The following is a 26,427-nucleotide window of genomic DNA, read 5'->3' on the forward strand; positions in this document are numbered from 1 at the left end:
ATTCAACCCAAAGTCAGGTGGACAACCTTGAAGTCAGCAGTATCAATTGATATCCAAAAATCAAGGATTAAAATAAAACTAAAATACCAAACAGCTAAAGTATCAAAGAAGAGGGGAAAAAGTGACCTTCAGACCAGCCTGAACTTCTCCCTCCTCAGCAAACGTCTCAGGGAAGACCTACTTGACCATAACCCAGACTGAGGGTTATGGCCACACAGGGAATTTAGTCTTTTCCTGGTTGTAAGCATGTTAGAAGTCTTCCTCATTCCTGGCCAAAGTGCTAAAACACATTCTTATCCTTTTGGTCGCTAGGAAGGGATGCAAAAAACGTGCCAAGACGCTACTTCAAAGGATCGATGCCACGTGGCACTGATCTTCAATAAATTCAGCTGGCTCCTGGCATGTTTATAGCCTGCAGTCCTGGCACCTGCAGTCCACGCCAGCTTGCCCACCTCAATGCCCGTCCCCTGCCTTATTCTCCAGGTCCCTGCAAAGAAGCCTGTTTGGAATGAAGACGTGAACATGACTCAACAAGAAGCAGGTGGTGTCTGTCACAGGGATCAAGTCAAGCTTGTGAAAGTCAAGCCGGGGCTTTTTTTAAACTTATGAAAAAAAACAAACATGGAAGAAAACCATCACAGTTCCAACAATTAATCGTTTTGAAGGGATGCTCATATGTCTTAACACTTTCATGGTTAAAAGATGCAGAACACTGGAGAAGAATATATGAATCAGCCTAGGACGCAAACTGTAGGGCTCCTGCCAGTGATTTTTGGGCCAACTCCTATTCTTGCTTTTAGGGATTTGGTCTCTGCCAAGGATGTGACAAATTCTTGGAGGCTAGAATGTCACTTTGCTCCATCTCACACCTTCAGGGGAGAACTCTTAGGACACTATTGATGATGGGCCAGAAAGGGGTGGATGTGGCATGGATCTTAAAGAAAAAAGGTTAAAAGGATGGTAATGACTCTGAGAACATTTTACCCCCCAGGAGATCACAACCTCTTGTCTTTGGAGGCAGAGGACTGGATAAGATGACCTCCCAAGGATTGGTCCGTTTCTGAGGCTCTATGAAATTGACTGCCTAGATGTGGCTGAGATTTCTGTACATGGAGATGAAAAGCTACTTAAGGTGAATAAGAACATATTAGAGGTTTGACTAGGCTTTTGGCTGCTCCCAGCAGTTTGGGTGAGTGGGAAGAGGTCGGAAAAAAAGGATAAGTTAATCAACATTTTCAAAACTGCATCTGTTCACCAAGCCGTAAAGAAAAAAATGGCACACTGGGGAAAACCCAAATAAAGGGAACATTTGTACAAAAAGCAGTTCACTTTGATAGCAATTTTCTCTAGTCCCTTTGCTAATATTCTTGATATCTGTGTTTGATTAACAGCTTTCTTTCTCAAAAGCCTCTAGGAATGGGTCCACTTTCCTTTTCTGTGGAGCCCAGTAGGTAAACCTTAGCCTATTTCCTCAGGATGCTGGCAGGAAGGAGTGTGATTCTCCCACTGGGTCCCTGTACTTCCAGAAAAGAAAAGGCAAAGGTGGGGAGGAGGGAGAGTGATGAGCCAGGAGCTTGAGGCAGAGCGTGGAGGCAGCACTTTCCTGGGAAGAGAACGACAGCCACAGGATGGGGACCCAGCTTGGCAAATGAGGCAGACAGCAAAAGAATATGGGGACCAGAAACTTGGAATTATTATTTTTTTAATGAGGAAAACTTGTAGAGGACTTTCTAGGAGCCTGTTTTAGTGGGTGGGTGTGTTTGTGAGTGTGAAATGGCCAAGGGAGAGTGGAACGGGCCACACCTTTAGAAGAACACAGATCAAGAATGGATCTTACCACCTACAGGACTTCCACTTTCAACCTTTGTGCTCACATGACCCTATTTCCTTCTGGGCCCCTGTGTGGATTCCATCTCAGGCCAGTCTGACTGCAAAGCCCGAAATCTGATTCTGAGCACTGTATTAGGGCCAGAGGAGAGCACCTCCCCTCTCCAAGTCTGCACTCAGGTTCTTTGGGATGGGCAGGGCATTGCAACTACCCCATCTGAACAGAAAAAAAAAAGGTCTTCCCTGGCTTGGATCCCAGTTGACTGAATACACTCTCCACCTGTTTGCCTGCAGCACTCCCTCACCACTTTGATGGCAACTAGCAAAAACCTCTCATGAACGTTAAGTTATGATGATCTGAAATTTGGGGCTTCACATTTTTCATGATAGGCATTACGCAAAGAGGGAAGGCTGACTTACGTTGTCCTTCTCAGGGCAGTCTTCATTAACCGACTGACTAACCAATCAAGCACCCAGCACTTGTAAAGAGGGTTGACTAGGTGCCCGGGAACCATAGAGAGGATTTTGGGAAATGAAGGTGTATGGGACCAGGGGTCTACAATCAACGCCCTTCAGTGTGTTTGGGAAGCAAAGAGTCGCCCATAACAAAATAGCATAAAAGAAAGTGGGGCATCGTGGAGGGGGCTTTAAGTGCTGTTGGAGTGCAGGGCAGGGATTGGGCAAATGAGGCTGGGCCACTGGCAGGAAGGATACCTGGAGAGAGGAGGAGGAGGCTTCAGAATTGAGGCTGCTTCAAGGTGGGGGTTGGGGAGTTCTAGGAATGGGTTCAAACACGGCACGGGAGCCTTTTTACCCGCACACCCAGCTCTTGGGTTTGGGCTTGAATTCATTTTTATCAGATCCACTGAGGAATTCAGAGATTGCCTTGCCAGGCCACGAATCTTTCACCTTGTATTTCCCTATATGAGAGTCAGGTCCCTTCACCAGCTGCCGTGGAGCAGCACAGTGAGAGGAGGAACTCATGAGTGACCGGAAGGGAGTTTAATCGAGTTGGATTATTCATGTGAGCAGAGCAGCCATGACTTAAAAGATAAACAAACAAAGTCATTTTCATACTGACATTGAACCTCAGACTGAAAGTCCCCGTGTTTCCCCAGGACTCCCTTCTCTTAGTATCGTCGCGAGGTGGGTTAGGTACACCGTGAAGAGTTATTCAAGGTCTCTCCTGTCTCCCATTATCCTGATTTTTCAGAGCAGGAGATCCATAGTGGCTAGTTATTAAAACACCCACTGGACTGCTCCAGGAACTCCTTCCTCCCTAGAAGAGCCAAATATCCTCTAGTGTCCTTATCAGTAGATTGCAATACTACGGCATGAAGGGTGAACAGCAATACCCAGTTACGAAGTGAACCTACTCTAAAGAGATATGTTTTTCCCCAAGGGGTCTGGAACACTGCCTTGGTGATGTAAGACCACACATGCTATGCAGTGGAAACACCCCAACCTGCCACTGAGAAAGTCCCCGCTGTGTGATTTCGGTCTCAAACAAGAAAGCTTTCTCCCTCTCTTTCACAGTTCTCTCTCTCTCTCTCTCTTTCTCCACACACAGACACACACACACACACACACACACTATCCTCTTCTCTCTTGTTTTCTTCCATTTTTTTTTTGCCTCTTAAATTAAGATCCTTTGGGGTTAGTTTGCTTTTCTGCTTTTCTGTTACTCACAGAAAAATCATGACCTTCACTTTCACCACTTCAGCTCTGCTATGGTCTACTGTGAGAGGCTTGGCATTGACACTGTTCTGTGTACTTTCTGCATTGTAAAGGGAGCTTCACAGGATGGCAAGGAGTGTGAGAAGCCTGCCCCAAACCACTGGCTACTTTTAGATACATGATTTAAGGTAGTCCGTCCCTGGGTTCTTGTACACAGGTCATTTCAGGACACCAGCAAAGGCTGGTTCTCTGAAAAGTCTCTTCCATGACAACTCTGAGCAATGGGTTAAGAGGCGTGGTTGAAATGGAGGACAGGTTTGCCATCCAGAATGTGTAGCAGAGACACTAAGAACCAGTCAGCATCAGTTTCACTCTATACCTGAAAGGAAGTCGCACAGGAGCACTGGACTAGGAGCAGATGGCCTACTTAATGTCTGAGTTCTGCTACTTGCTCCAGGTATGAGAGCTTGGGCAAATCACTGACCTCCTGGAGTCTCTGTTTGTTCCTCTGTAAAGCAACCACTGATGTTCTTCCCTGTTCTAGAATCCTATTAATTTTATGGGCAGGAAATGAGAAGAAAGCTGTGAGGGTCCTTCTGATGAGGGCTCTCTGAAGATGGCTGCTGGAGGAAGTAGACGAGGTGACTTCTACAGAAAAGGGCTTCATGGTCATAAATTGCTCACTGCCCTAGTCTTTGTCCCGGGTCTGTCCTTTCCTGGAAGTTCTTGCTCCCTGAAGACATCCATCTTGCAGTGTGCATGGAAACAGAAGACCACAAAAAGGACAGATAAAGGGGAAACCATGAGGTTTTCTATTTTCAATACTTGCTCATTTGGCTTAGGAACCAGTCCTGACAACTGGCAATCTAGGAACTGAGAAAGCGGGTAAGTTGTGCTCTAAGTTTGAAGCCTCCACTTTAACTGAGTCAGGGCTGAGGAAAACCTCATGGAAAGCCAGCCTTAATACATCCACTTAACTCACCAAACTGCAACCAGCCTTTAAAGCAAGGAACGAAAAGACAGGAAATCATTGAAATAATTCATTTTCACAGGTACCACCTGTTATCGCTTCTATCGTAAAGAGGAAGAAATTGAGGAAGGAGGGTAGCAAAATGCAATAAGTCATTGAATAAATCGGCAGTAGAACGGAGAGTGAGCCACAATTTCAACACCTAGTTTGGGACTGTGATTTGTGTGGGATAAGCTCTTGGCTACTTCGAGTCCTTGTTAAATTTAGTTTCAAGTTCCCGAACCCCCTGAGCCAGCTAAATACCTAAGTGTTTGGATGGGAGTAGCCTTCAGAAAATACCCTCAGCCATTTTGTTTTGATCTCAGCAGGAGATACAACACTGGGATCAAAATAAATGAGAAATAATGAAAGACTAGGAGATATTACTTGGCACTTCAAAGTGTTTAGTTTACCATTTAGTATTGGCTAAAGGTTCCCCCTTTCCACTACACTTAATTTTCCTAATTCAGTTTGCTCATCTCCAGTTGTTACAAGAAGCCAAAAGTTCAGATGTTGATCTGAACTTTGCCAGAGATCTTCCATAGAGTCTGGCTACTTGAGAGCCATCCATCCCTTGCTGGGTTTGGCTTGAGTTTAGAAATACCAGCAGAAGATCTGTTATCATGGGTTTTTATCTCTTGGGCTATAGCCAAATCTATACAAAATCATGGAAAAATTATTTTCTGGAGTTTCCCAATGGTTTTAAGCTGAAAAGGAAAAGGGGGGGGGGCTTGGTTTGAGATATCAAAAGTCTGAACTTGAATTTAGCCATTATTTTCTATTATTTTTAGTTTAATAACTACGAGGAAACACTAAAAAGGGTTGGAAATACCAACTGCAAATGAGAAGGCTATGAAATGATCTAATAATACTTTCAAGTATGGAGGCGGAAGAGCAGCTAAGGCCAGAATGGCTCCACTGAGGCCCAGCAATGGCATGAAAATAAGAAAAATGCAACCAGAGAAATGTTTAGCTATAAAGATGGGCTTACAATTGTGCAGGCTGGAACAACTCAGGAACAGAGATGGAGGACAATTCTGGAATCCCTTCCTTATTCTAGGAATTTGAAAAATCAGATCTTCTCCATCACTGTAAGTAGATATGTCAACAAGGAAGAGGCTCTTCACACTTGTTTTGTTGGCTACCTTTTCTTAGGGTATGTAGGTGGAAAAACCACAGAATTTTTCAGGGAAAAGGTAGTGTTTCCCTCCCCTCCCCTTCTTTGTCCTGAGATGTTAGGGAAAAAGTCTTCTACCTTCACATTTCAGAGTGTTCACCCTGTGGGTTTGACATTTCTCCTCTCCTCCAGTCCCAATATTCAAGAAATGCACACACTTGAAACACTGTGTGGGCGGAGCCATTTGGAACAAGCTGGGTCAAGAGAAAGTGTGGAGGTGAAGAAACAAAATTGCATCCCCTTCCAACATGAAAAAGGATGTCTTCTTAAACATTGCCCTTCGTATTTTGGAAGTCCTTGGAAAAGACTCCCTATACACAAGTATCTAACAGCTCTTATGAACACAAGAATGAATGACTCTGTGATACGATTTTAGGGGTTCCAAAAAGGTACCTCTCTCTACCCATTCAAGAGGTGATTCCCCCCAGAAGCTTGCTGGTGACCAATGTAATTATGTATAGTTATGTAATTATAATGTAATAGAATAATTCCTCAGGTTTGGTCTCCTGTAAGAATGAAACTAGTCGGAGGAAATAACCAATTAAGCCTTTGTGTGAAGGAATCTGATCCAAGCTTTTCTGGGCGAAGGCTTTGGTGGAGGAAGGGAGGGCAGAGAAAACGTAAGAATGCCAGAGGAGAGGAAAAGGGGCCACCAAGAGAGGAGGCCCAGGGCTTCCCACGAACCTTATTACTGAGTTCATACTCTTAGTCCGAGGTTGGCTGAGGCCAGTGAGGCACCCCCAAGGCTCCTTTGACACTCCCGTGTCAGCCCCCATCTAGGTCCTAACGATTATCTTCCCACCTCAGTACCAGCTGTCAGAACCACCATAGAGAAGCAATGGGGAAGCCCACATGGGTCCCTGAGGTCCTTATGCACCTCCTACCAGTCCCTTGGTCACAGTAGGAAAACACAAAGGGACAAAACGGTTCTTTTAACAGCTGGTACTAAAATGAAGCCTCAATATCCAGCAGGCCGGCTGAGGATATGACATTGGTTAAGGCCACCTCTGGCTCAAAGCTTTCTCCACACTCCCATCATTACTAGACCTGGCTGCTCTCTAACAAGTTACAGGGAACTCTAGTCCAGGCAGCTTGTTAATGAGTCGAGCTGCCTGAGAAAGAAAGGCCAAAACATGGTATACTGTCATTCCAGTTCTGGATCAGAACCTTTGCTTTTGGGTATGTTAGTTAATGATATTAAAAGGGTTCAATGTTGCACAATTACACACAGAAGACAAAATAAGGTGTGTGTGTGTGTGGTGTGAAATGTCTCTAGCTCACCCACACGTTGAGCTCATGCTATTTTTTCTCCCTGAGCCATCCAGAGTTATCTACCCAAGTCCCACGCCCAAGATTTAGCAGTCCTGGATTTCTGGCAGGTCAGAGAAAGCCCACAAAACGCTTATGTGGATGACGAAGCTATCCATTATGCTCATGAAGTCACATTACCATGACCCCTTCGTCTTACGATGGTAGAAATCAGGGTACTGCTCTTGGAAGGAAATGGCGTTTCAAACTAAGAGACCCCTTGTTCTCTCTTCTGTTTGCCACTCCTTGCCGGAGCCATTTGGGGTTAGTAGCTTTGCCTGTACGTATAAACCTCCCACTAGAAAATAAACCTGTCACCTGGTGCCTTTCCTGAACCTCCTTAGAAGGAAGCTGGACACCACCTTTCAGCCCGGAAAGCCTGCTCCTCTCAGGGCGTTGGTCACAAGGCAGCATGGATTAGAGCATCTCTGTGGGCCTGGAGGCCCACTGTGGCTGCTGGAATATTTTAGTCTACAGCACAGTACTGTGCACTGACCTTAAAGGATGTTTTTTTACATGAATTTTTTAGTAGAAAACATAAATAAATAACAGCAAGGCACAGTACAGTCACTCTTTGAAGCAGCCAAGTGGAACTCATTAATCTTGGAGGACAGGGCTCTGCCTGCTGAACCCAGGGATAGAATTAACTCCTGGGCCACCGCCCAGTGAGCTGCCACTGCTCCGGCGAGCTGCCACATACAGGTAGGCCCACTTTCTCCACATACTGGCAGTTAAAAAAAAAAAAAGGTCACTAGGATTAAAATACCCTTCGGCTAAAACTGTCCAGAGTCTTCTCTTACAAGCACTCTGCCCACTTTAGAGAAAAGGAGATAGTCACAAAGATTATGCAGCTTGAGCAAATATGGCAGGAGATATCACCCAGGCTGTCCACTAATTTGTTACCTTCTCAAAAGGGGACAGGTTCATTTAAAAATGAACACCTCAGCCATTTCATTCTATGAAAATGAAAACAGGCACACCATTTGACCCAGAAATTCTATCGGAGAGAAATATGTGCCCAAAGAGGCAACTTCAAGGATGGTCATTGCAGTATTGTTTATAATAGTAAAAAAAAACAAAACCAAAACCAAAACACAAGACACAACCTGAATGCCCACCAGTAGGGGAGCAGTACATCAATACAATAAGGAATGCAGTACAACATCTAGAAAGGATGAGGTAAATCTGTCCGTGTGTACTGAAGTATGTACTGAAGTATACTCAAGACTTTATCCAACGAAAGGAAGCAAGTTGTCCAACAAAGCGCAAATGTGATGGTACCATTTACACAGAACAAAACCAAATGCCAACCAAATAAAAGCATGGAATTAGATATGACTATAGATGTTTGTTAAAGATATAAAACAAGGCCTGGAAATATATATCTCCAACCACTTCTTGTGGTTCCTCTCTCTGAGGAGAGTGGGACTGGTTAACAATGAAATGGACTTCTGTTTTCTCTGTATTATTTGCACTTTTTGAAGATGTAGTTGTGTATATCTTGTACGTTAAAAATACAGATGAGAAACCAGCCAGTTACTATCCTAAAATTTTCCCCAACAACCTCCTTCAGGATCAATAACCGCTCTGGTCATAAGACTCCAAGACAAGGTGCTTCCCCACTGTCATGCAGGGTCTCAGCTCCCGCTCCCCGCACCAGAACGCAGGATATGGTGAGGCCAAAAAGGAACAACAACGGAGCCATAGATAGGGGAGTCAGACCACTATATCCTCGCTGGCGGTTGGGCGAGACACAGGAAGTGGGATCAACACGATCTGCAATGTAATCTGCTTGCTAACCACACTTGCTAGCTGTAATCCGCCATCTGCCTCTCTGCCAACCAACCAACCAACCAACCAACCAACCAACCAACCAACCAACCAACTGCCTTACCAGCATGGCCACAGCAGTTATATTAGTGGCTAATGGCTAACTGGTAACCGCTGATGGCCACCCAGCCACAGCGGATGGCCATCTGATTACAGCTGACGGCCATCTAATAACCAAGATGGCACCTTTCCATGTGAGGCCGAGAGCCTGGAAATTTCTCTCTGGCTCCACACCCTCTCAACACCCAGCACATCTGTTGCTAACTCTTCAAATGGCCTTTCCTATTTCTTGGTCCAATGCCCATGGGACTTTAGTTTTTTGGGGCTCTTGAAGGTCAGTGTCCACAAAGGTTAAGAATAATTACTTCACCTAGATGAGAGGAGAATGATTCTGTGTTTCCTGCCCATCCACTAGTTTTCTGCCGGTTTTCCTGAAGCACCTAGATTCTCCATTGTGCCAGACCATCCTAAAAGGGTTTTGCTCTTTGGCAGTTCCCCCAATCTCATATCTCTTCAGTGCTTAGGCTTGGAGCCAAACGGAACTCCTCCACACAGTTATTAAAAATGTACTCTGGCTGAAGCCTGTGGCTTGATGCCTTCTGAGGGTGCAGGTTTCTGATTATACCTAACCTCGGATGCACCTGACCTCTGTCAGGCGTCATTAAATCCTACACACTTCCTGATTTTAATTTATTTCCATACGGTGATTCTTTTCCTTGCTGATTGTAGGACCATCAGCTTGTGTTCCCTTATCCCCTCCTTTTGCTCTGGTTGGATTTGTTTCGTGTTTTCTTTGGGCAGTCACGGAAGGGGATGAAAGGCAAACTACAGCTGTGAGAGCCACAGTGACGTGCACAATTAAAGAGAGAAAACAAGCTGCACCGACAGATCTGCAGTCTGGCTCAGATGTGCAGCTCACAACGCAGACAAATCAAAACTTAAAAATAACGCTCTTTTCATCAAAGATTACAGAAAGGCCATGATGTTTGTGAAAAACAACTGCAGAGTCAGTAAAGAGGGGCGAGAAAAACAAACATGGGCCGCAGTTGATTGGCCGGGCTTTGGATATCTGGGCTAGGAGGGCAGTGTCTTGTTTCAACAGCAAGAAGGTACACTCAAACCCTCATAAAGAGCCAGGTAGGAGCCCGAACAAACCTTACTGGGCCTTGACATCTGGTATTTATGATCCATGGAAACACAATTTCTGTAACACTTGTGCTTGAGCTCGGTCTGAAATATATGATACCACGTTGGTAACAGTGCTGTGCTTGGTAGCTAAGATTAGAGTCCTAAGAGTCTTTGCCCTTTTGGGGAAGAGAGAGTACCTGTAGAATGAGCCTTGGGACTAGAACCAAGGCAGAAAGAGCAATGATAAAATTCTCAAAGGTGGCTCCCAAAACAGTAATGCTAACAAAATATAAGCGATGGCTTATTTAATTTCATCTGGCAAATTTGGTCCTAGGCTAGCTCAGGAAAATGGTACCTGAGCCTGGGTCTTTGTCTGAAAGAAGTACTTTCGAGATGCCTTCATTTCATCCTTTTCTAATGGGAACAAATGGCTTTAAGGAAAGCCAAATATTACTTAGGCAAAATGGGTAATTGTGCTTGTCATGACAGGCACAAACAAGGCTTTAATCATGGATATTCCACTCTATTCTCCTGGAGAGGACAAACAGGGATGAGCCTTCTCTACTAACAGAGCTTCCTCGAAGATCTGAAAACCAGAAGCCTGTTTCCTCGTAGCACTAGTTGGATAGGTTTCCTAATTGTAAAAGCATTCCTTCCTGGATCTGGGTTTAGACAGGGGGAAAAAGCAAGACTCTGGCAGAAATATGGTCTCTCAGACATGTCCCTTTTCTTAAGACCTTTATGGATGGGTCTTGGACCCCTGAGGAAGTCTCCTGGGTTGATGGAATGAATGTTCCTAATATATCCAACGACCTCTTCTTGACCACGTTCTAGAAACATTGAACAGCTGGAGGTTGCAGTTCCTAGATTTTTTTCTCCTAATCGCTCTCTGATAGAAATATTTTATATAACTAATCACTAACTACCCAAAGAGGAGAACCAAAGAAAAATATTTGTCATTGAGATCTGGCTTGTTTAGTAAGTTTCCCCAAGTCCCTCTCCTCCAAGTTTTCATGGAATGTTCCTTTTATAAACTGTTGCACCCTGATAGTCCAGGTCTACTGTAATCATATAATTATCTTCGTTACTTGCTCCAAAATGAAGTCTAGAATATCTTCGAACATTGAACATGCCACAAGTTCTCGTTCTGACTGGGAAAGTGCTCATAAGTTGGAGATGAACGTTCCCCTGGAAGTAATAATTTGGTAGACAAGGGTAAGATGTCACCACTTCTCCAAAGGAAGCTATGTGTCTCCATAGAGCCGAGTACATGATTCAGCTTTACCGGTCCCATTCCCCTATGGGACCCTTTGAAAGTAAGAGTCCAATCTCCAGGGGTTTGCCATCAAGAGAAATTTTGTGGAAATCACATTGATCAATTTAGCACTCGGCAACTTTTGCAAAATCCCACACCCATCATAAAAGTTGGCTCAGCTGCACAAATTGGATAAAACTCCTAACAAGTAGTAATAAAAAGAACAGAAGGAAAAGCTGGCATTCAGACTCAAGGAGAAAACCCACCTACCTCCCACAGAAATGCCCTGTAGCTCAGAAGGCAATGTGTAAACTTTGAAAACATCAGTTTGTTCAAAGCCTACATTTCAACTTTGTTCTCACAGGCACAGGGAAAAAAAACCCAGATGTTTGTATAAAAATATCATTATTTTATTACATTCCACACAATACATTTTCAAATAGTTTCCAATGTCCACAAGTTATTTTGACACACAGGCAACTGAGCAATGCAAGAGTTGTCACAGTTATAGGGAGAGGGGATAAGAATAGGAAGTTAAAAATCTTTAAGTTTTCTTGTCTTGTTGTTCTTTGGTAATTTTCGGTTATTTAGGTGTTAGCTTGCCTGTCAGTTTCATTTTCAAGACAGGGTCTCTTTAAAAATGGGGCATCAACCTCAGAGATATTACTGGATTTCCTATCCTATTCTGGCTTTAATCCCAAAAGTGTGGGATAAGGGAAAAGACGATTTTACTTTATTTTCAGCATCCTGTTTTGTCAATGGCACCGCTATGATATTTTTTCCTTTTTTTCTGCCTTCACCAGCAAGTAGGAGATAGCAATTGCTAGTATAGTATCAATATCAAGCAAGGGAATTCTCACCCCAGAGATAGGGGATTCATTCCCTCCTGGGTCTGTTGACATGAAACTTCTAAGGCAAAAACTTTACCAGCCTGAGCTAGACCTTAAATTCATTCATTCATTCATTTGTATTTTATGAGTTGCTATCACCTCTTTGTCTTCTGAAAAGCAACTCTAAACACATGCATGCATGCATTCACCAGTCCAGTCTACTTTTTTTTTTAGAAGAGAGTGACTCTTTCCTCCCTCTACGAAATAAAGAATTTTGCTTTTTAAAGATGCAAGGCATGCTTTTATAGAAGAGCTGCCCTTTTAGCATAGTACCTGGATAATACTATGAAAGTTGCTGGGGCTGAGAGAGAGAGAGAGAGAGAGAGAGAGAGAGAGAGAGAGAGAGAGAGAGAGAGAGACAGAGAGAGAGACAGAGAGACAGAGAGAGAGAGAGAGAGGAGTGAGTATGTGTGACATCCCCAGCTGAAGTGCATCATGGGATTCACGAAGATTCGAGCAGTCTCATATTCTCAACTATGACATGTACATAAAGATGATGCCACATGGGGCATCAGATAAAGATACAGCAAATTCACAAAGTTGTTGTCTTCTTTTAAAGAAGGGAAATCCTCGAGGGTATATGGTAACTCAGACAGTTGCTACACTGGCTGGATTTTCCAGGTGTAATTTCCTGACACCGTGCCTCCATGGGGTGCCTACAGGGATGTCAATCATTTCAGAGGAATGCCCGGCCCCAGATGTGAACACCTGAGATAAAAAGCCCTTAGTGACTGGCATGGAAGTCATCACATGGTGTCATGGGCGCCTACCCCTCCTCCCTCTCCCTGCTTCTTTTCTCATCTTCAGCTGGGGTAGGACACGTCTTGAAATTTCAAGGTAGCTCACGCTTTAGCCTTTCATCTTTTCTTTTTTTGGCAGGGCTGCTGTGGTTGAGACAGAGTAGCTCTTTGAAATAGAATAAGAGTGGGAGAGCACCATTCTTTCAAGAGGATGAAACAAACCAGATGCAAAAGTGAGTGTGTGTGCACTAGACTAGGGAGTGATGTGGATATTCTGAAAGAATGTTAAAAGTCTCTCTCTCTCTCTCCCAAGCAACCAAAAAAGAAAAAAGAAAAGAAAAAGAAAAATCAATCATTAGTATTTTGTTCTCCGAAGGTACCTGGAGGCTTTCAGCCCAGGCAACCATCTTTGGAGAGAATCTTGTACTTCCCCAGTGGATTCCTAGCAGGAAGGTGAGAAATAAACACCCTCAGGCTGAGCCCCAGTACACTGAGAATCTCATTAAAATATGAATTTTCTATCACTGAAATCGACTTCATTATTGAATCTATCCTTTGTACAATATCATTAGGCCATTTATCTCCAACATCCCTTTCCCTATGTTGCTTAGAGAGGACAAATGGGTGGCAACGGATTTATCTTCATTATACTTCTCGTGAGGATACAGCAACATCTGGAAATGCCAGGCCAGCCTACGAGGGTGGATTTGCCAGATGCTACGAACAGGGGTAGCACACGGGTGCATTTAAAAAATGATTCCTCTTTAGTCTCTCATAGTATTCAACTAAGTCAGGTGGACAGCCTTACATTTTAGTGGCTATAGATTCAGGCACACATTAACACCATGAAAGGAAAGCAAATGATCTCTTTTCCCCCATATTTTACAAATGCTATTACAATGACCAATATAATACCAAAGAATACAGTTTTTAACCTTCTTACTCAACTCCATCCCAAGTTGGGCACAATGATTCCCCTCAGATGAGGGGACTTTTAAAACACAACATTTCAGTCCTTCCTTCTCCTCCCTTCTCCACCTCCTCCTGCTCTCTCTCCGCTTAAGCCACTGCTTTTCCTACATCAGTCTCAGTTTCGTTATTCTCTATGACTTATTCCAAGATTGGACTTAACTGATAAAAGCTAAACATTCATTATGAGCTTCTCTTTTATAAGGCAACATGAGACAGATTTGCTTCAGGGCTGGAAGTAGAAATGGTTCCGCTCGCACCCAGTGGCTGTTGTTACTTCAAAGATGCCAAGAGACATGACAAGGGGTCATGTCTGAGTGCATTGGGGGAACCTTCCTCTTGGGTCAGGTGTGGGGGGGATGGGCGAGGGATGGGAGGGGGGGCCACATTGCAGTTCATGTGGCCTCTAGGTTTTTAGGTACCTGGAGATGACAATGGTAGCCAACAGAAAGCCAGCCAAAGCTAGATAAGGCAACAAAAAGCTTCAATCTCTTCTCCAAGTAAACAAAACTAGTACAGTATATTATTTTCTTGTAAAATGTACCCCCGGAGAAGTAACTCAAGAGTGAAAGGGGGTGCTCTCTGAACACACCCACACACTCCCCCCCCACACAATGAACCAGTCTCTCTCTCTCACACCCACACACAGAGCTAGTCACACACACGAATGTATACTATGTACAAACACACAGATCCAGGATTCCCCTCAAGTCTCCTGGCAGACTGCCCACCGAGAGGAGGTATTGGGTAAGGCAAGGGGAAGAATCAGGGAACCAGTTTCTGGAAGAAAACCAGCTGAGCCTTGAGTTGTGAAGTGCTTAAGGGTGTATCTCTTCTCAAATTCCAAGATGCAGCATTAGAGTTGGGGTTGGTTGGTTTGGAATCAACAAAAGGAAACAAAAGGAAAAAAAAAAGAACCCAAGGAGAATGTTCGGGATGGACAAGAGTGCACAGGGTTTGTGCCCCAAGAGAGAGATGTCTGAGAGTTCACACAGAGACTAGGCGAGGAGAAAAAAGTGCAAAATCGAGGCAACGTGTTTGCAGTCTTTCTCTTTTGTTTTGGGTGCTGTCCTTGCTTCGGCCCTCAGCAGTGAGAGCTGCGGTCTTGCTCTAGCTTAATGGTTAGGGTGGGCTCCACCGCCAGAGGGGCCCCGTTGGTGTAGTGGGAAGTTTTGTAGGTGATGGAGTGATCGGTCTTCTTGGCCGCATAGCGGAACCGGTGGTAGTGAAGCACCAGGGCCAGCGCGACGGAGACCAGCACCAGCACGGCGCCCCCGGCGGCCATTACGTAATACCAGTAGGCTGGGATGGGCTGCACGGGCACCGTGTCCACTGTGGGCTCGGTCCCTGGTAGGAGGGTGCCCCCTGGTGGAGAGACACAGAAGAGTGTTGCTAGGCTGAGAGCATGCAGACTAATCAAAAAATTAATTAAAAAAAAAAAGGAAACACACACATGCTTCGGAGTGGATAGGGAAGGGGACAGGGGAATAAGATGGTACTGAGTATATAGTTCCTGCCAAGCACTTTTAAATGACCGATATTATTTCCCTCTCACAACATTATGAGGTAGACGACCCATTATACAGATGAGTAAATAGAGGCTCAGTGAGGTTAAACGAACAGTGGTTACACAGCAAGTAAGTAGTAAGTATGGGATTCAACCAAGAGCTCTTTTCTTCTTTCTGTTAAACCACAATTACTCTATAATACATAGAAGCGTTATAATTCACCCATATGCACGCTCGTGCGCGCACACACACACACACACACACACTAATATACACAAGTAAATGATGTTGAAATAACTTCTGGGATTCCATAAGGCTGATTCCCTGAATGGGTGGAAATACAGTATTTGGTCTGGCTGGCCAGTGTTCTCAAACAGTGTATTAATTAGGCTGGCTAGACTTGAAGGTAAATTCCGCTTTGGCTTGCCAAGGGTTCCATGCCCATTGAAATCAGCCTGGTCTTGTCTAAACAGGTCAATTCACTGTCAAGCAATGACTAACAAATCTTCATTTTTAAAAAACTGGATGGAGGATTTAAAAATCTGATTGGGAGGATGTTGAAACAAAAAATGTGGGCACAAAATGAAAGTGGGTGTGTGAGAGCGAGAATGAGTGAGAGCAAAGGGAGGGAGATCATTCTTAATCAAGGGAAAGACAGAGGAGGGAAAAGAAGCTAGCAGAGGATTTAGAAGGCAACCACATTCACAGGCTGGCCTCTGGTTGCCATGGAAATGATGTAGTAGATTTAAGCCCAGGGTAACTCTGGGGAAAGACTGGCTAGAATCCCACTTGATGCAAAACAGTGCTACAACTTGATTCTCCCAAAGATTTACATCAGATGAGAATCTGGCCCAGAATGGGACTAGGAGCATTTGAGCTTGCCAAAACCAGACATGATCTTTACTTCTGAAAAATGATGTATGCTTAACCTATGAAAAATTCCTCCCTAGGTGCTTAAATCAAGTGCCGGTGGCCAGAAAGATGTATCTTCTCTATCCATGGGCCACCCCAGTGGGGAGCTATGGCCATGCTGCTGCCTTCTTCATGCATCGTTGGTCCTACTCTGTGGGTGTATCTCTGCTCAAGATGCAGACAGACAGGGCTTATTTACATTTTTAAACCTCCTCCATGAGACTCGGAGCTCCTCAAGCAGAAGAACTCACTCTCATCTTGGTTTCTACCTCAGGGTATGCACAAAGAAGGCGCTCAATAAATGCTATGATTAAAAGACTGAACCGAGGCAGAGACTTTTATTTCTGAGTCAGTGTTCACCCATTCCTCTACCCCGAACACCAGGACTTCTCTCTTTGATTTGTGGAAGAGCTGAGGGTTGGGTCAGACCTTCTGATGTCTTCTCAGAAGTGGCAGAAAAAATGACAGTATTTTTCTTGGAAAATCTTTCATAGCTTGCCCACCTTCCTGGATCTCAATCATTGGTTCCTCTGGTTTTAGGGATCCCTTCCACTAAGGTACAGGGGTCATTGATGCCTCTAGGGCCATCAGAAGTGCCACAGTACAGGAGGAGCTTTGACAAGGATGTGTCACACAGCATATACCCTGACAGCCACGTGCACAACCCCTGGGGTGGAAAGGCTCCCAGAATCCCAGGATCCCTACCATTAAACTGTCTACACTGTCATCTTCATGACCACCTACTCTATTTTTCTTTAATTTCATTATCGTAGCTGGGAAAGCATTGCTCTCTCTCTCTCCCCCCATATTAAAATCATGCATAGAAACAGTGAATGGGAAAACAGGGTGCTGAAAACAGCTCCTTGAAATGGCCAGCTTTCGAGTCACAGTAAACTGGTGTCAACTCATTATTCAGGTCACCAAGAGTATCTGCTGCCTGGCAACCGTCCTGCTGTTGGATTTTCACATGGACTCAGAAAAATGCACGAGAAGCAACAAAGTGTATAGGGACGGCCCAAAGTTCCTCAGTGCCTCCCCCAACAAATGGCGTTCTCAGATTTGCCTGATTTCGATTTGGTTCCACAGTGAGGGCCATCCCCTAATGGGGCTGCAGCTCACCACTGAGAGGAAAGGAAGGCGATAAATCCATAGGGATTAACTCCCCATATGAAGCACCTGACCAGACCACAAAGGCAGGAGTGCAAAGTTTAGTCGAGCAGAAAACAGGCACAACTGCCCACATTCTCGCCATCACCACTTAGTCTCAGCTCAAAGGTGTGCTTTTCTTCCGCCAAAAGGCGGGTTTTCAACATTAAATACACCACCGAGGGCCCAACGTGCTGGCGCTGGGGAAGGATGCGGCCTTAATGTTACTCCCAAAGTGTTTCTTATAGAGACAAAGTTGGGGCACAGTGGGGAAGTCTGAGGGGACTCGCTGGGGAAAGTAAAACCACCGTATGTGGATCACCTATTCAGAATCAGAAAGACCCTTGGTCTCGGGGTTCTGCTACATTTAAAATACAAACTCCACTTTAGGTAGAAGACCCTCTCTTCCCCTTTCCTAGCACTGTTCCCCTCCCCTGAAATTATCAACATGTAGAAAATTTTAGTGACAAAAGCCGATTTGAGGGACATTATATTGGCTCCTTAAACGTTGTCCTTGGGCATTTATTTGGAGATATGAAAAACACATACTACATGAGCTTGTGCTTTTAAAGTTAAGGGAGTAAGAAAGAAGAAGATACACCTAACAACCTTTCCCTCATCACCCACAGGCAATTTTGGGGTGACCTGTGGTTGGGGGCCAGAGTTTCTCAGAACGTTCCCCAGCTAAAGAGACTCAACTCCCACAGGCAGGTGGATCCCTGGTCTGGAACCTGGCTCTGTGGCAGCCGTCCAGGGCTATATGCTAATGAGGCTGTGTGGTTTGCCAGAAAAGGAAGTTAAAGAATCAACCGGGGTTAAATCACCATCTAAAGAGCACCTTCTCAGACAATAGCAGCAATCCAACGGATATCAGATGGATGGATGGATGGATGGAGGAATGTATTCTGGAACAACATTCAGATTCTCTGGAAAATGGTAATGACTCACTGGTACTTCACATAACTGCTATTCTTGGAAAGTGCTAGAGATTCTGCTAGTTCATGCTGTGCTTCTAAATAAAATTTCAAAAATGTGGCCTCTTAGGGAAAATGCTGCCTGCACCAGGTACGGGGTTGGTGAGGGGCTGTATTTTTGCCTCACTCACACCCTCAGGCATATGGGGTGCTTTACAATAAAGGAGCCTGAGGTAGCTCCCCAACCAGGGAGGAAGAGCACTTCAACCTAGAAAGTGCGACTTCAACCTTGCCTAGCGCTGGTGACCTGAATGTTCCCTTTGATTGCTCCGACTTCTACCACTTACATACTTTTTCTTTGTTTCCCAATTGGAAAATCAACTCCGGAATTATTTTTCATTATTTTTCACCCCCAACTCTTCAATTCTCCACAGAGTTTTCTCCTTGTGTGAGATAATGAGAAACAGATATTGAAAGAGTCGATAACTACAAGTGTATTTGCAAGGCTGAACAGGCTTTCACCTGCAAAGGTTCTGAGCCTTCTGGAGAAGGGGCAACATGAACGCAAAGAATCTGAATTCTGAGAAACAAGAAATGTGAAGAAGCCCTGCATGGGAGGATCATAAGGAGAAAAATCACACAGTAGGTAATGTTCCTTCCATGTTTACTGTGCAAATAGGGTTACTGGATTAATATGCAATTGGGAAATGTGGCCAGTACCACGGCTACAATGAGTGGCATTTCCTGAGCGGTGAGCATTCGGCTATGGGCTCCATGTGAATTATCTTGTTTATTTCTCATGACTCTGAGATGCAAGACCTGAGAACTTGAGAGGATAAGTGATTCACCCCTGGTTTTACCTGGAGGAAAATTGAGGAAGAGGGCAGAGCAACGCATGATGAAACCCTATCCATGGCCCAGAGCCCTCAGAAGTTCACACCTGCTGGTCAGGGGCAGGGTCAGACCTGGAAGCACATCCTGTGCTCGAACCCAGGGCTCAGATAATGATGGCCTATAGGTCAAATCTGGCCCACTGCCTGTTCTGTCCATTTTAGAACACCGCCTCCCTCATTTGTTCACATACTGCTTGTGGTTGCCTTTGAGCTACAATGGCAGAGCTGAGAACTTGTGACTCAGAGTCTCATAAAACCCAACATATTTACTATCTGGCCTTTCACAGAAAAAGTGTGCAGACCCCCATTCTTGAACAGGAAGTGGCCCTCGCCCTTTCTGCTGCCTGCTTCTGTTGGAACCTGTCTGAGGATTGTCTCAGTCAAGTTAGGTTCTCACTGAATCACTGAAAAGAGAAAGCATCTGCTACAACTAAGTTTACGACATGTCCTCTGGGCCTGGAGGGGTCACCCAAGTTTCTTAAAGAAATGTTTTAAAAGTCAACAATGGTCGAGTTGTCTCTCTCAGAAGAAAAAGAAAAAAAGGCTCATTGCAAATAAGCACTATTTTAGGCCCGGCCTGTCTGGGGAGTCCTTTTTGGACAGGTTGAAAATAAAGTGTTGGTGAAGGGGCATTTCAGATAAAAGGTTTATTTAATTTGTGAGATTAAACAAGCCCCCCCAAAAAAGGTTGGCTCCTCTGGAGAAGTTTACAGAAGATAGTAGAAGAATGTGGTCTGTTTGGACAAAGAATGTAAAAGTACAAAATACCCTGAGAAATGACTCTTTTGATTTGCCTTCCAAGCAGTGTATGGAAGGTCATCAGAAGGTTTCCATTAGAGTAGCAGAAAACATGCTGATTCCCCCATCTATCTAAAATGCCTCTTTGTTATTATTCTTATTATTTATACAGAACATGGACCTATGTAAAAGGAACCTTGTCTTCTGGTGTTCTACTTTTGCTAAATTATTTCAAACCCAGGGAATTCCCTGCTTGATGGGTGAATGTAGACACCCAGCGGCAAGATTTGTGTGAATAGGTCAAGTGTCGAAAACAGTGTTTGTTTCCTTCTCTCTTTTTTAAAAATCTGAATTATGCCCTGTACTGCCCTTGTTTGAATAGGTTTTATTTATTGTGTCGACTAAATAAATAAATAAATAAATAAATAAATAAATAAATAAGATGCCTCTAAATTCAGACCTGTGGTTGGTTGGCTAAAGTCTCGGACACATCTCATCTCGTTAGTGGCACTGAGGTTACTTTCTTTAAACTAAGAAACTGTCCTTTCTGTTCTTGGAGAGAAGAAAAGTCGGTGAGAATGATGTTTTTCTTCCCTTAGAGAAACTGACGTTGGCAGCTGTTTAGATGAATGGTAAACTTGCAGGGAGGGGATGCGCCAGGTCTCCGTGATACGGGTGGCAGTGTGCGCAAGCAAACCTCACAAAGAATGCCTCAGTGTCCCCTTAGGCGAGCAATGGCAGCTAAGCAGTTACCCGCTTTACACACATCTGATCTCCAGGCTTCCTTGCTCAGTAACACCTAGTCTTCATCTGGCAGCTGGAGACGTAAGGGGGAGGGGGAGCAAGGAGGAGTCACACAGCACAGCTGCCTATCTGGAACCCTGGCAGGATTTAGGAATACTTCTCTGCCTTTCATCAGAGGATTACGTGCATACACGCCATTTAACCCTCACTGCATCTCAGAAGTGCTTCTAGTCAAGAGAGCGGTGGGAGAAAAGAAGCCAAGAAGAGCAAGAATTTGAGGCCGACTCCAGGTCCTGTGCCCTTTATGTTGGTGGGCAAAGGTTCTGGGAGGCAGCCAACAGGGAATGAGGGTGGGTATGCAGAGGGAGAGAAGGGGGTGGGACATAGCAGAGATGGGCTAGTTGGCACCAAGTAAACAGAACTTCCAACCTGATGCACAAACCCCTGCCAGCTGTCACAGCCCCAAAATGGGTCTCTCTGAAGACTGCTCTCCTCTATGCCCACGAGAAATGCCTTTGGTGCTCATTTTCTCCTGGTTTTACCTGGATGAAAATTGAGGAGGACTACAGAAAGTGAAACCCAAGAGATGGGCCCCATGTCCCGAAGAACGGGTCTGAGACATGAAACCTACATCCTCAGTTGTTAACAGGAGACACTGATGTTTCTTTTAGCATCCATCACTGGTAGACATAGCAGTTCTGAATTCTTCACTCTTACAACCACCTTCCACAAATGCCCCCATCCCCGGGATTTCCATGGGTCTCTAACGGGTTGGGTACCAGACCCAGTCTCTCTGCTGCTGCTTTGTTCAGAGACTCTAACATGAACAAGAACTCTTGCTTCCACCGTGAGCTGCTAAAAATAACCACCTAGTCAACAACTGCAGAACTCTGATTATGGGCTTTATATATTTTTACTCGCTTCTTTATTATTCTTTTTTCTTTTATTGAAAAAAGAAAGTATCAGTTAAGAGGAAATAATTCATCACCTCAATTACACCACTTTTTTTTTTGTCTTTTCCCTTTACACACAGTTTTTCACTTGTTAACCCTCAACTTCTAGAAAAAGATACATGATGGTACTATGTTTATAGCCAGTGCTTTAAAAAAAAAAAAAAGAAAGAAAAGAAAAAATGCACACCCAGTCTACATTGTTTAAAATGTGACTCATAACACCAACAAGAAAAAAAGTCTTTTTAAAAATCACAACACAGCTTCTTCATTCTCTCTTTTCTTTGTCCCTTCTCTACACAGTTCTCTTTCTCTTCATGGCTTGTTTCTCTTCTTACTGACTCACACCCTGATATACAATCAAAGTATACACACTAAGCAGAAAACACAAGGTGGTTTGCATAAAAAGAACATGTCTCATGGCAAGAAATGAGTAAGAGGTGGAAAATGAAAGACACTTCAAAATACAAAAGAGCAAGAATACCTAATAAGCTCAAGTCCGGAGGCCACTGTCATTGCATTTCCTTAAAGATTTACCTGGTTTCGCTTAAAGAATGGGAATGCTTCTGTCTCATGGTTAATTTATAATGGAAAAGAAAAACAACTCGAATTCAAGAAAACATACTAACAATGGAAGTGTCTGTAGTTAATAGTGTTTTGCCATCAACTTTCCATATCCTGCTGCCCAAATCTGATTTCTCTTGGTTTCCCTTTCTGAGTGAAAAGGCAGATTTAATCCTAAGGCCCCCACGCCCCCACTGAGAGAAGGCTGCCTCTGCCAGGACCAGGAGAGAAACGGTATGCCAGTCACTAGGTTACACAGAGCAAATGCTCCTCTTTCCTCTCCCAAATGGAAAGCTTTGCTTGAATCAAAACACAGAGTTGCATGCTGAGGTCAAATGGGCCTCAGCCCAAAAGAAGACTCTCTGGCCCTGGGTTCATCTGGCTACCATGTCGGCATTCCATGTGAAACTTGGCAATGGGATTAAAATTGTCCATTCTCTCAACTCCGATCCTGCTTTGGACTTGGCCAAGTGTTCCTTGGCCAAGTCTCTGCTCCCCAAGATTTGGTTTCCTCCTTCCAAAGATGCTCGTTATCTCCCAAGACATCAGCTGTAGGACAATCCATGCCACCGGTGCTCTGCCTCTGCTTAATCCCCCAAACCAGCCCATCGGGAGCACACCGGAAAGTCTTACCTTCAAGTCACTAAGCCCTGTGTTTATTTTGGCTAGATGAGCACTGCGGCTCTGATGATATTTTATTTATATATATTTTACAAGAGAACATGACTGGACTGTGAAGCCTCACGGTAAACACAGCCTCAAGGAGAGCACATGTGCCCTGGTTTGTTTATTCTCTTACAGAAGCAAAGCACTTAGCCACTGTACCTGTCAGTCACGGACCCGGGCATGTGTGCTCACACAGAACACTGTCTGCGGCAGTGCCTGGAAGTTTTTAATCAGCCCTGTCCTGGGAGCTGTGAGTCTCAACAACCAATGAGAGTCCGGTGAGACAACATAAGCCGGTTCCACTTCTTCCCCAGCATCGACATTACCTTGGGTCCTGAAGGTTAGAACTTGAATTCAACTGGAATCCAAGTCGTTCAGTTGTGACCTCAGCTTTCCTTCCAACGCTTTAGATTTGCATGAACATAAAACTCACACCCAAAGAGCACCAACATAGGCGTATGAATACTCTTAACACTTCAAAATGTGCCATGGGGAGTAGGAATGGGGTTCAGGGGGGCAAGGAAGGGTGAGAAAGGAAGATAAGAAATTTTTTGGAGGTCTGTCATTCACTATTCTGCTGGGCTCTCCCCCCGCTCCCCCATCTATTGTCTTAGAGCTATGGGTGATGAATGGCAAATTAGGCGAGATGATTTGGAGTCAGAGAGCGCATCTAGGTGACAAACCAGGAATTCATCTCTTTCTAGCCAGGAGCTGGACAGATTAATGAGAGTGAAGATAACAAGTCTAGACTTCAGATATAAAACTGACTTCCCTTATCTCTGAAATGCTGTCACCTATGGGGTTAAGGCCAGCCAGTACACACAGGGCCCAACAACCCTCACAATTGCTTGCATTAAATAGGTTATGAAAAACACGTCCTTAGGTGAGGGTGACTGTCTCTGAGTGTGCTTCTACACCCAAGCCAACTAAAGTGAAGCATTTAGAGTGGCTTTTCCACACTTAGCACGGGAACCTGGGTGGAAACTTCAGCAGTGTCAAGTAACCGGATTGCAAAAAGGGCCAAAATATGAAATGCACTGCATTATAACAGCAGGGGCATAAACATCCCCAAGTTTGGAGTCCCTTCCCCTTCTCAATGGAGGAGGCAAGTACTCCAAATTCTTCTCTCTTTGCTCTGCTCTTTATTTACTTTATTAGGAAGAAAATGTCCTTCTCTGTTTTTCAGTTCTCTATTTAAAGTGCTCTCACTCTAGTCATCCAATATGCTTTCTTATTCCCTTTATTAGACACCAGCTCCTGAATTCTGCAGCTTTTCCTCAATAGGATTATCACTCTTTGTGTCTTTTCCCTAACTTTCTTCCCTCACAAAACCTCCTGCCACTGTATCTCACTGAGGGTTAATTGAGACTGCTGCCTTGGTACTCTGGAACTGGAAAGAAACCATCTTCAGGCTAAAATAAATCATTGCCACCTCATTTCCCTTTTAATTTACTACTGATTTTTTTGTTGTTCTTGTTCAGTCTCCCTACAGCCTCTCCTTTCTCACCACTCATGCATTTTCAGCCTCATTGCTCCCCGTTGGACAATGCAAGGCTGAAAGGTTTATCTGTAACCTATTTGTCTCTATTATCGGTTTCTAAACTTTAATTAAACAACAGACAGTGAGGATCTCAATCCCCCTTCCCTGGCATCTCCAGGTGTTCTTGGTGCCATCTAGCGGTGGGAAGGTGCGGTGTCTGTTTTTTCTTGTGAGGTTTATTCCCTCCACCAAATTCACGTCATGTAGGGAGGGAAGGAAAAGCATGCAAAAAAAAAATATTTTTTTTTTTTACCTTTAAAATTCTCACCTGCAAAAGCTGAGATGGGTTCTGGGGGGAAAACAAAAAGAAATTTTGAGTTAGATACGGGAAGAAAGAATTGGGCGAATGTAGGGTATGATGAAGATGACTTCCATTAAATTTTTTTATAACACCCCATGGAAAGTGTCCCATTTCCTCCACATGCTCTAGACTGTTGTCTAACACATCACCATCATGGGGGCCAGGTGGGTGGGGAGAGATTCTCAAAGTTGCTTTGGAACAAAAAGTCCTTTGTAGTGTAATGGGTCCCCAAAGCATTGTAATCAGTCACTTACCACTGATTACTTTCTCAGAGCCTGGATTACTTTTAGATGCCCGGTGCCTGAGAGTTGCCTGAAGGGACTGGGGCGGTCCCAGGTGCTCTGACATCATCAGGCACCCCCCCACACACACGGTACTCAGGTGCCAAGAAAAGCAGTTGGTGAGTTATTACCATCATTTTTCTGACTTAAAGCAGGTCCGTTCCTTCTCAGGATTCCCGCTTGCTTTTGGGAATGTCCCTGGTTCTGAGGGGAGATGGTCAGGGTGCCCTTGGGGTGAGCTGGGTAAAATGTGTGCATCTCGGGTGGGCCGGCACTTCTGTCCAAGGGGACAGTTATGGTGTCCTTCCTATACTGGTCACCTGGTGTGCAACGTTTAATCTTAAAATAACTCTGGGATTTGGGGCATTAAGAGGTATTAACTTCAAAGCAAAATCTAAAATGTTACTTCACAAGCCATAGTTCGTCTTGCAATTCGTTCATGTAAAAGAACTCCTTGGGGAATTATGTTATCACTCTGATATAACATATGTACTATTTTTGCTCACCAGTGAAGGCTTCCATTAACTCCATCAAACCTTTCCTGCATGTAATTCTGACTGGCAGTTATTCTCGCCCTCTAGCATTTTCTTTGCTAAAAGTTGGAGTCTGATGAAGGGGTCTTGACACTCTGAATCTCCATATATTTAATGCATGTCTATTTCTGAATGGGAATAGGGCTGTAAGACTTCCCATCTCACACCCCTTCCTTCGTGAATACAGCCTAAGAGACTGCTACACTCACCTCACCTCTTATATAGATGGTCACTGCCTTACCCACCGGGTAACAACTGTGTTTGCAAATGGTGTGCTTCCTTCTCTTGTATATCCCACTCCTTGGTGTTTCATTTGGAAGAGCCACAAAGAGACAGATATTCACGTACCCATACAGTTCTCCAATGGGACATCGGTGCTTATCCGAATGTCATCAATGGCAATTTCTCCTGCACGTCCTTTTCCTATAACTCCCTCGAACACAATCTAGAAACCAGAAGAACAAGAGCCATGGTTAACTATGCTTCCTGGTCCAGACAGTGCAAGGATTTCCAATTTTCTGTTAACTGCAGCTTAAAATATATGTGTGTGTGTGTGTGTGTGTGTGTGTGTGTGTGTGTCACTGTTCCTGGTACACATCTGTTGACCACATGGCTACGGTGCTTGAAATCTTAATTTAAAAAGAGTTGGTTCAAATCAAATGCATATTTGAGGGGATTAAAAAATATATATTACAAGATGATGGATATTGTTGTCCAGTAACTCGAATGTATTGATTAAAAGGACCACAATCAGAATGTGTTTAAAGGAGGGTTAAAATTTCCCTAGCTATTTTTGAGGCTCTTTTTTCATAAATCTTTCAAAAGCCCAATCCAGGTATTTGGAAACTCAGAGGACATGAGCAGGTGAGGGTAAGGTGAGAAATAGAATATTCGGGTTTGGATTGCCTTGGGGGTACTATTGTCTTC

At 44.2% G+C, this 26,427-nt stretch overlaps 1 protein-coding gene across 6 annotated transcripts in view; it reads right to left on the reverse strand.

The window, feature by feature from the left end:
• The window catches only part of NRP2 (neuropilin 2), a 115,515-nt gene that overhangs the window by 6,560 nt on the left and 82,528 nt on the right, over positions 1–26,427 (reverse strand). Inside the window, exons 14-16 of one of the 6 annotated variants that reach the window (XM_033111544.1) lie at positions 25,849–25,945; positions 24,654–24,674; positions 14,274–15,175 (exon numbers count right to left, since the gene is read on the reverse strand). In XM_033111544.1, coding sequence (XP_032967435.1) covers positions 14,895–15,175; positions 24,654–24,674; positions 25,849–25,945 — 399 coding nt within the window. In that variant the 3' untranslated portion in view covers positions 14,274–14,894. Of the gene's footprint in view, positions 1–14,273; positions 15,176–21,783; positions 21,965–24,638; positions 24,675–25,848; positions 25,946–26,427 lie in introns of those variants that run through there. The other 5 variants (XM_033111543.1, XM_033111546.1, XM_033111545.1 and 2 more) reach the window with 5 other exon arrangements.

The sequence above is a fragment of the Rhinolophus ferrumequinum genome, chromosome 8, assembly GCF_004115265.2.
Source record: "Rhinolophus ferrumequinum isolate MPI-CBG mRhiFer1 chromosome 8, mRhiFer1_v1.p, whole genome shotgun sequence".
Lineage (NCBI taxonomy): Eukaryota > Metazoa > Chordata > Mammalia > Chiroptera > Rhinolophidae > Rhinolophus > Rhinolophus ferrumequinum.